The sequence below is a fragment of the Sinocyclocheilus rhinocerous genome, unplaced genomic scaffold (assembly GCF_001515625.1).
Source record: "Sinocyclocheilus rhinocerous isolate Xijiao unplaced genomic scaffold, SAMN03320098_v1.1 scaffold2787, whole genome shotgun sequence".
Lineage (NCBI taxonomy): Eukaryota > Metazoa > Chordata > Actinopteri > Cypriniformes > Cyprinidae > Sinocyclocheilus > Sinocyclocheilus rhinocerous.
The window spans coordinates 102079-112825 of NW_015639793.1; the positions used below are offsets into that span (position 1 = coordinate 102079).

A 10747-nucleotide genomic window follows, 5' to 3' on the forward strand; every position below is an offset into this window, starting at 1 on the left:
CTGTCAATCAAACTATCGTGGGAGGGGCCTGTTTTTGTGACGTCACACAGACAGGCATCTGAGATCGGCTCGATTTGAGAAAGGGGTAACGATTTTAGTAGATTTAATAAAAACCACTGGGTGGATTTTTATCATTATAGGGTGGTTGTGTACACATACTGCCAACACACATTTCAGTTCAAACACCTTGTAAAAGTGCATGTAGTGTCTGATGACCCCTTTAAAGGAAATCATAACAGTGACTCCTGATGACATATTGAGGTTTTATGAAGCAAAACGTTTGGTCTGTGGAAGAATTGCCAGGAGCCACAAGTATTAATTTTGTGTTCCATGATATGCCTTTTTTATTCTCAAAAAACAGTAGTCTTGCATTTTAAGAATCACCAAGGACCACGGTTTCAGCTAAAAATCTTTACTGTTCTGCTGAAATGAACTGCAAATTAAAATTTTTGGGTGAACCATCTCTTTAATCTGTGCATTGTTGTATAGATATGTAATCTATATTAGAGTTTTAAAGGGTTTATGTTTTCTTAGCCCAATTTACCCCTTTATTAAGTTTGTATCCCTCATTTTAAGTGTGTATGTTTTTAATAAATTGATGGTATTAATTGCTCACATGACAGGAAACAGTAAATACTCCAGTATAAAGGAGCAGCATGGCAAACAAATGGACAGCCACTAACAGAAAAACTATGCAGGTGATCTGGATTGAGTTGTCTTTCTGTGGACTATCCAGAAACAGATTATTGGGTTGGTATTAACACTTTTATTGGATTGTATACCTTGGTGCAATCATTGGCCTTACAGCTCTCTAGTGATGCAAAGTCAGATTCATTTCCGCGAACCAGTTCTTTTCGGACAGTTCGGTTCATTGAACCAGTTCAGTAAGCCAATTCATCGGTTCCTGACGTCATCAAGAAATGATGTCACTACGCATATCTTTTCTATCAACTCAGTGCCATGTTGTATGAATGAAATATTCAAATAAAGTCATTTGTGTCAACACATATTGAAACATTCAAATAAAAAGTTATTGTGTGTGAATGCATGTAGTTGATTATTGCCTTTCATAAGTTAATGGTGTTAGTGGTCACAGTTTCATTCGCGGACCAGTACAACAACTTAGATAAGATTCCTAAAGGTTTCGCACCTACAGCACACATTACAGACACTGATGCACAAACGAGGATATGTTCTACATGTCTAAAGTATAAAGAAAGAATAAACCTGTCTTATAAACTGCTTGATTTCGCTTAACTTAAAATATGATCTGCATGCACAATAAACCATGCTAATTCAGGTTTTTCCATGTTTTAATAAAAATCCAGGGCTCTTTAATAAAACAATTCATAAGCATATCTCCAGTAGCCTATGTTTCGTTTGTTATAAAGAAACTTTTACGGATCAGGTTCGTTCAAGTCCTCGGTGATACACATGCAGGTCTTAAATTTGGGGACGGAAAGACCAGAATTGCGATATGGCTTAATGTGACGATTAAACTTCAAAAGGCCATGATTTTATAAAATAAACATGAGCACTGTATGTTTCGTAACTGTATGTAAGTCAACTGCTTTGTGTTCTGCTGTTACCGGGGAAACAGTTCTATTTTTGCTGTTCCGAAGGCGCCTCCTGCTGGCAGAGAATTAATGTGCATTTTCAATAAGCCTGTTTTATTGGAGTAGGGTATTCCTGCAATACCGGAGGCTGCAGTTTCAGGACCGCATTTCTAGGACCCTATAATTGTATTATTATTATTATTTTAATTTATTTTTTTGTATGTATTTATGTATTAGCAGTTCATACGATTTTATAGCACTTGCTATTCAATTCTGTATATTATTATTTTTAAGGAATTATGTAGTTGTTTAATTGTACACTAATTATTGCCCTGTACCCGTTGGTAACCCTCTTGAAATTGTTAATCTAATTTATTTCAATATATTCTATCTATCTATCTATATATATATGTATTCATTAGCCGCAGCGCAGTGCAGCACGTCTGATGTGTGACACACAAACACTGTTTGCTGACATCGCCTCACACACTCAAGTTCACGCCAGTTCTTACATCAAAAATAAGATGGAAAGATAAAAAAGTAATCGTTTCCATTGATCTAGTCTTTGCATCTGTTTGTTTGATGTTTGAATAAGGTCTCCTCTGTAGGAATAGAATTATAATAATTCATACTTTTGAGTTTAATGGCTGAAATGTGAAGTGTATCATTTTATAAAGCTTTTTGTTTTTGTTAAAACTTGTATCTGAACTGTAAATAATGCTTTTTACAGTCATTTTACAGTTTAATATGATACTAGAGCCCTACCCCGCTCATATGGTATTAATTTTATTTGTCTTCAAAAAGGTCTTACATTTGAGCTTAAAAATCCTGCATGTACCATACATACACTGGAGATATCATGTCTCCAATTACAAACATAAGATGAAGATAAACATCTTAGAAACACACTAGTACTTGCTGACAGATAGATAGATTGAAGATAACTCCTTGAACAGTGTGACTACCAGTGTCAACTGAGTAAAAACACCTGCATCTTGAATAGCATGAGGGTAAATTAACAGCAAATTTTAATTTTTTGGTGAACTATCCCTTTAAGAAGCTTGATGGCTTCCTCTTCCATGGCAAGGGAGATGAGGCCATCATCCACATAAAAGTTCCTTAGCACAAAATGCCTTGCCTCTGCTCCATAGTCCTTTCTCTTTCGAGGGAAGCCCCCATTAGCTCATATATGGCAGCTGCTGGAGATGGGCTGTTGCCAAAGACCTGCACTCTCCTCTGGTTCCCATCAGACGGAGTTTGATGGGAAGCCAATGAAGCTGTTAAAGTAATTTGTTGTATAGATGAAGTCCGGGTTATGATACGAGCAGCAGAATTCTGAATCAGTTGGAGCTTATGGAGAAGCTTGTGTGGTAAACCAGAGTTACAGTAGTCGATGCGAGAGGTGACAAGCGAATGAACAAGAATGGCAGTACTATGCAGGGTGAGAGATGAACAGAGGCAAGCAATATTACGAAGATGAAAGTAGCAAGACTGGGTTATACTATTAATATGGGCTTCAAATGAAAGAGTGCTGTCAAAAATGAACTCCAAGTTCCTAACCTGGCGAGAAGGAGAAATGGAGGAACCATCAATGGATAAACAAAAACTGCAGGACCTAGAAAGAATAGAGTTAGTGCCTATAAGGAGTACCTCAGTCTTACTGCCATTAAGTTTAAGAAAATTGGCAGAGAACCACATTTTTATTTCGTGAAGACAGTAAGACAGACAGGTGGAAGAATGGAGTCAGGCTTAGTTGATACATAAAGTTGTGTATCATCAGTGTAACAGTAAAATTTATTACCAAAGTTAGAAAAGATGGTAACACTTTATTTTAAGGTGTCCTTGTTACAGGTTACATGTACTTACTATTATAATAACAATTAATTATGCATAATTACATGCAAGTAACCCTAATCCTAACCCTAACCATATAGTAAGTACATGTAGTCAATTAATATTACTCAGTACTTAAACGTATAATTACACTGTAACAAGGACACCTTAAAATAAAGTGAAACCAAATCTTGTTTTATTACTATTATACAATTAATTATGCATAATTACATGCAAGTAACCCTAATCCTAACCCTAACCATATAGTAAGTACATGTAGTCAATTAATATTACTCAGTACTTAAACGTATAATTACACTGTAACAAGGACACCTTAAAATAAAGTGTAACCGAAAAGATATTACCAAGTGGGAGAAATTTGGAAATAAAAGGAAGATTTGAGATGGGAAGGAAGTTATCTAAATTCTTAGGGTCTCAAGAATTGGGGTTATAGCAGCTATTTTAAAAGATGATGGAACAATGCCGGCGCTAAGGGAGGTATGAATAATACGGGTTATAAGAGGAGAAAGAAGGAAGACCGGCTTTTACCAGATGAGTTGGTATGGGATCAGGTAAACATGTGGAAGAATTAGATTTGTAAATAAGATTTCTCATTCAGATGGCAAGGTAAAAGAAGAAAGAAAAATAAGAGGGGAATCCGTTGAAACACTGTATAATGAATTACAATATGGGTTTAGCGAGAAGGCCAACTGTTGATGGATAGCGCTTATTTTGTCACTGAAAAAAGACATAAATTCATCACATTGAGCAATGCAGAACAGATGTGCAGGAAGGCTGTCAGGTGGTTTCAGAATACGATTTACAGTGGAGAACAAAGCTTTAGTATTACTACCTCTAGACTCAATTAGATGTGAATGAAAATCATATTTGGCAGCAGAAAGAGCATCTTTATAAAGAAGAACATGCTCTTTATACAGCTCTCTATGTACCATAAGTCCAGTTCGTTTATAAAGGCGTTCCAAGCACCGTCCTCCAGTTTTTAGCTGACGGAGGTCAGGAGTAAACCAGGGAGCAGAGTGGGTGAATGATACAGTCCGAGTTTTGAAAGGTGCAAACGTGTCTTTTCTTTGCTCAAGAAACACTATGTCTATAAAGGCTTTTAATTTTGAAAGGCTATAAATGTTTTATGCGTGTTTGAAGAGGGTAGAAGAGATAGCATTTGCCGTCAAGGTGTAGCAAATATACTTTGTACGTTTTAAATATCCTGTGCATAGCGGTTCATCTTTTATATCATGAGATTTTGGCCAAATGTATTAAACAAAAAGAAAATCTGAGCTCCCATATAGCTACAATAAACTTTATGTTGATGAAAATGTAATGTGATGCACTTACTGCTTCAGATACGGCTGTTCTAATGACAGACAAAACACACATTGCCATCGTTCGTTGGTCAAAAACCTCATAACTCCATTTGAGCACGATTTTCATAAAATGTTAAGAGCAAGTGTCTGATCATATATAAAGCCAAAATACCAACTCACTATAAAAAATAAATTAATTTAAAAAAAAAAACTTTTTTCCCCTTTTCCATCTTTTTTTTTGTGGCTATATATCAGTGCTTAGTGGTGTACCAAGGGATTTTTTACTTATCAAAACTGTGCCTCAACAGAAAAAAGTTTGGGAAACACTGCACTATCACCCTGCAGCCCAAGACTGGTTGCTCACTGAAGCTAAGCAGGGTTGAGCCTGGTCAGTACCTGGATGGGAGACCTCCTGGGAAAACTGTGTTGCTGCTGGAAGAGGTGTTAGTGAGGCCAGCAGGGGGTGCTCACCCTGTGGTCTGTGTGGGTGCTAATACCCCAGTTGTAATGTGGGGTTTGGGTTTTGGTTCATGTTTTCATGTCTTTTATTTTGGAGTTTAATCATGGTCCCTGTTTGTGTCATGCTTCCCTTGCCTCATGTCTCTCTGCCTTGTGTATGTGTCATGCTCTCATTGGTTATTGTCTAGTCATGTGATTCCCTTGTCTGTGTTATGTTCGGATTGGTTGTCCTAGTCATGTGTCTTGTTTCCCATTGGATTGTTCTTGTCATGTGACCCTCATTGTCTGATATAAGTAGCCATCATGTTCCCATAGTCTTCATTGTGTATTGATGTTGTAACTCTGCTGTTGGTGAGTCCTGTCCATGCCAAGTCAAGTCTGTTCATGTCAAGTCTGTTCATGTCAAGTCTCGGATTATCGTTTGGATCACTTGTAAATAAACTGCACTTGGGTTCTCACTTCAACTCGCCTTCAGTGGATTGATTTGTTACAGAAGTATAGTGATGGGGACACAAAACTGTAAAAAGCACCGTCCTTCGGATGAGACGTTAAACCGAGGTCCTGACTCTCTGTGGTCACTAAAAATCATATGGCACTTCTGGTAAAGAGTAGAGGTCCTGGCCAAATTCCCTCCACTGGCCTTTGTCAATCATGGGCTCCTAATAATCCCCATCCACTGAATTGGCTCTCTCTCTCCTCTCCACCTGTAGCTGGTGTGTGGTGAGCGTACTGGCGCCGTTGTAATGTGGCTGCCGTCGCATCATCCAAGTGGATGCTACACACTGGTGGTGTTTGAGGAGAAACGCCCTCAAATTATAGTAAAGCGCTTTGGGTGTACAGAAATACACAATAAAGCGCTATATAAAAATGCCTCATTCATTCATTCATAGTGACTGATTGAGGACCACCAGAGTTACAGCTAACGTTAAGTTTATTTATTTATGCGCACATTTAACAATGCTGGGTAACAGGCCCACTCTGCGTTTGTCTTGTCTGGTTTTATTGCAGTGTTTTACACAGATAAAACATCTTGGCTGGACATTGTATCATCTTACAATATATTAACCAAGTTAGGTTGATGAGGTAATCTGCCTCTTCTGAAGCTAGTTGGGCTAATATTCCTAGCCAGTCTTATGTGTGTTTACATCACATAGGCTACTAAACTGATCAGATAACTGGTATTATGCGTTTTGTAAAATAAATGTAAACCCCTGTCATGTTTAGCAAATATCTACACTTTGTCCATCCTCTTTGTTGTATGATTCTGTCCATGACAGAGCCAATCTATTATTATTTAAAGTGCCCCTATTATGCCATTTTTAAGGTTCCTAATATTGTTTTAGGAGTCTCTTACAATAGGTTTACATGCATGCAAGTTCAAAAAACGCCTTTGTTTTCTCAAAACATACATTTAATATCACCTTGTTTCCCAGCGATTCTCAAATGATTCGTTCAAAGCAGTTCTAAGATTCAGTCTCTCTAAACCCCTCCTTTCCCTGAGCCTACTCTGCTCTGATTGGTCAGATGGCCCGTTCTGTTGTGATTGGTCGACCGCGTACAGCGCATGTCAGAAATGATAAGCCCATTGCCATAGTTCTGTATTTTGAACTCCCGATAAAAATGATAAATATCTATTATTTATTATACTTACAGGCTGTGATTCAGTGGAGCCAGGTGGTCCAAATAAACTAGGTACTGAGCCATCTTTCAAGAGCAAGTGTTTGTGAATCCCTCATTGAACTCATTGAATTGATTAGAGAAGCAGTCGTCAGTAAAATGACGCGAACACAAAAAAAGATTAGGGTTGTACTACTGTGAATTTAACCACTGATTCTCTGCAGCCTCATCTTTTGCAAGTGAAAATAAAACAAATTTACTTTCACAGCGTAGGACACAGCATCTTCTCGACATGATGGTAACCACACAAACAAGCTGCAGTGTTTGAGGGTGGGTCAAGCTGTTTGCGAAGGGCCAACGTACAACATAGGCGGGTATTGTGCAAATGTGTTACCCTGTAATGTGTAGCCTTCACAGAAGTGGGAATCGAATTACTGATGACTCATTTCGGCTGTTCAGAGTCTATTCTTTCTTTTGTGTGACAATAACTTTATTTATTGTGCACTTTCAACTTTGCAGATCCTTTACGTTAACATACATAAAGGATTAACGGTATCCTATTTCCAGCTTGAAATCAGGTAACGTTATCCCTTTTTAAGTTTAGGGGGCATGAAGAGCGCTAATTGATCATTTATTATCAGTTAGGTAACTACCTCAGTGAATCATAAGGACTGTTTAAATAAATCTCTGTAAAATTATTAGCTACTAGGGTATGCATTAAAATATATTTGATTGCATTTTCAGATAAATTTGTTAAAATATTTATTAAAGAAGAAGAAGACACAGAATGCTAAGGAAGATGACAGTCAGGTATTTAGTATAGCTAGGCTGGGATGTTTAAGTTGAGCTATGCCTAATGAGGCGAATATACTGTAGCGAAAATACTGTCCAATTCAATATTGTCCAAATAAGTGGAGAACTGAGCTCCACGTGTCAAACGCAGTCAGTGAAGGTGAACACACATAGGGAGCAATTCTGAGGTTGTCATCTAGTCCTAAATAGGAACCGATCTTTGGAGAAGTTGTTCATTTATTCCCAAAAGTGGGCTAAAATATTGTGGTGGTTTTTGTACGGGATGGTAAACATTGTAAACATTCCTTTTGGTGTGTCAGATTCCCAACCCTATGATATTCCGTTTTTTTGGATGACCAGATCTACATCAATCCAAGATACAAATTTTGGAAATAAGTAAATTATAAGAAGGTGGTGTTATATGCCACCATTTTGCCTAATGATGCCTAATCATGAAATGGAAAAAGAACAGTTTTGTCCAGTGTTGGATATTTACTGCTGGTTTTTATTGTTATATTTGCAAAATCATTAACACGGGGAATGTGCCCAAATTAACAAGTGTTGTCCTAAAACTGTAAGAATTCAACACACTTTGTGTCCTTTTTAACACATCCTTTCTGAGAGCATTCATGCATCTGTGTGAACAATATCCAGTGTATAAATGCTTCCTTTAAATGAGTGTGTGAATGTGTTTGTATGCATAGTTTCTGTAAAACTTTGTTCTCACCACTGTCTCGTGACAAGGGAAGCTCATCCAGTCCGGTATGTTCAGGAAGCTCTGAGAGACTCTCGTCCACACGCCGTACACTTTGCAAGCTCATGGACAGGCGCTTTTTCATTATCTTCATGCGGTCCATCAAAACTTCACTTTGCCCGCAACCTAAAGGATACTTTGGGTTCAGGTCACATATTCACATTCAATAGCTGCATCTTATAGAACATCATGCGGTGCTATTTTATGAGCATTTAAATGCAGTACTATGCAAAAAAAATCATACATGTAATGTCACACTGAGCAGCGCTAAAGAGATTTGGGATTTCTAAGCAAACACATGCTAAATCTTAGACATAAGTGTGTTTGTGAAATCAAGCAAAGTGCAAAGACCATTTGTGTTTTAGCAGAACTGTAGCTTCAAGGGACATGTTTGATTTTTTTGATGTTTGAAGTTTTGAAGTCACAATGCAATATGTTGTGGCTCTAAGATATTATTTTAAGGCCACAAGGCTTTGTCAACATAATGGCATCTTTATATCATGTCCACACAGTGTGAAGTCATGGCCTCAAGATCCTGTCAGTGTGCTGAGACAATGTGCAGATTAATGGGTCGATGTTCTAAAAAACTTCTTTAGCAACTCCCTGAGCTAGGGCTGTCAAAATTTTGTTTTCGAATTTCGAATATTCGTCGAATTTAAAATAAAAATCCACATTCGAATGCAAAAACGTTGCATACGAATTTTAGGTGTGTTACAGGTTCCAAAAAAGTTCACTGTGACCCACATCAATGTCTAGTGCCCTGTGGCACTCACACCAATAATTATGAAGTGTTTCAAGAGGCTAATAATGAGAAACACGCTGTCCACGCTGACCACCTCTCTGGACTCTCTCCAATTTGCATACCGACCCAACCGCTCTTCTGACACTACCATGTTCTTTGCCCTTCACCTGGCCTTTTCACACCTGGAGAGGGACAGTTATGTCAGAATGCTGTTCATAGACTTTAAGTTCAGCATTCAACACAATCAATCCTCAGAACCTCACAGAGAAACTGAGCTCATTCAACATCAGCACCTCCCTTTGTAACTGTATCCTGAACAACAATCTGTCTCTTGAATGTTGACAAAACAAAATAAATAATCCATTGATTTCAGGAAGTCCCACAGCATCGACCTTCCACTGCACATCAATGTGTCTCCTATAGAGACAGTCAGGTGCAACGAGGTTCTGGGTCTGCACATCACAGACAATCTAGCTTGGTCCCTCAGTACCACTTCACTGGCCAAGAAAGCACAGAAATGTCTCCACTTTTTGCAGCGGCTAAGAAGGGCAAGCCTCCTTCCATTCTGACCATGTTTTACAGAGGAACCATTGAGAGCATATTAACTTCATGCATCACTGTTTGGTTTGGCAGCTGGAATGCTTCGCAAGGCCCTGCTATGCATTGTAAGAACTGCAGAGAGAATTACTGGAACTTCTCTCCCAACCATTTCAGACATTTATCAAACGCGCTGTGTGTACAAGGCCCGCAGCATCACAAAATATCCCACCCAGCCCTCCCACAAACTCTTTGCTCTTCTCCCATCCCACAAGAAGTTCCATACCATACAGCTCATCACAAAAAGATTGTGCAACAGTTTCTTTCCACAGGCTGTCAGGCTCCTCAGTTCCCTAACACCATCCACCTTAAGGAGAAAGACTGTTGCACTGAGGCTAACTGCAATAACTACATAAGCATTTACACTACAGCCAGTACTTGGCACCACAACTCTATTTTCATCAGTATAATATGATATTTTATTAATACTTCTTACTATGTACTGTGTCAGTAAATTACTATAACAAAAATTGACACAATATTGACTGTTTTTGCTCAATTTCACTGATTAAAATGGTTCCAATCAAAGCCAAAGCAGAATTGTTGTGTGTCTCCGATAGAGATGGGTATCGTTTACATTTTATCGATACCGATACTCCTTATCGATAGCGGTACTTATCGATACTGTTATCGATACTATTTGGTGCAAAAAGATATGAGGTGAAAAGTTGTTGAAAATTTGAAAAAGTTATTTTATTACTGATGAACTTTAGCAACTGTATTAAAGTTCTTCAGTCAAGAGCAGTGAGTTATTTTTCCCATTTTATTTTATTAACATTAAAGGAATAGTTCACCCTAAAATGAAAATTGTGTCATCATTTACTCACTCTCAAGTTGTTTTAAACCTGAATGAGTTTCTTTCTTGTTATTTTGAAGAATGTGGGAAACCAAAAAGTTGCTGGTCCCCAGTGACTTTAAAAAAATTTTTTCCTACTATTAGTAGTGTCAGTGGGGATCAGCAACTGTTTGGTTTCCCACATACTTCAAAATAACTTTTTATGTGTTCAGCACAAGAATAAATAAAAATTAATACATGTTTGGTACAACATGACTGAGTAAATAATGACAGAATTTT

General features: G+C 37.9%; 1 protein-coding gene across 1 annotated transcript in view; it reads right to left on the minus strand.

The window, feature by feature from the left end:
- LOC107752127 (cyclin-dependent kinase 16-like) overlaps positions 1–10747 on the minus strand; it is a 53007-nt gene that overhangs the window by 25537 nt on the left and 16723 nt on the right. The window contains exon 2 of the mRNA XM_016567994.1: positions 8307–8459. Within this exon, the coding sequence (XP_016423480.1) occupies positions 8307–8436 (130 nt within the window). The 5' untranslated portion in view covers positions 8437–8459. The remainder of the gene's footprint in view (positions 1–8306; positions 8460–10747) is intronic.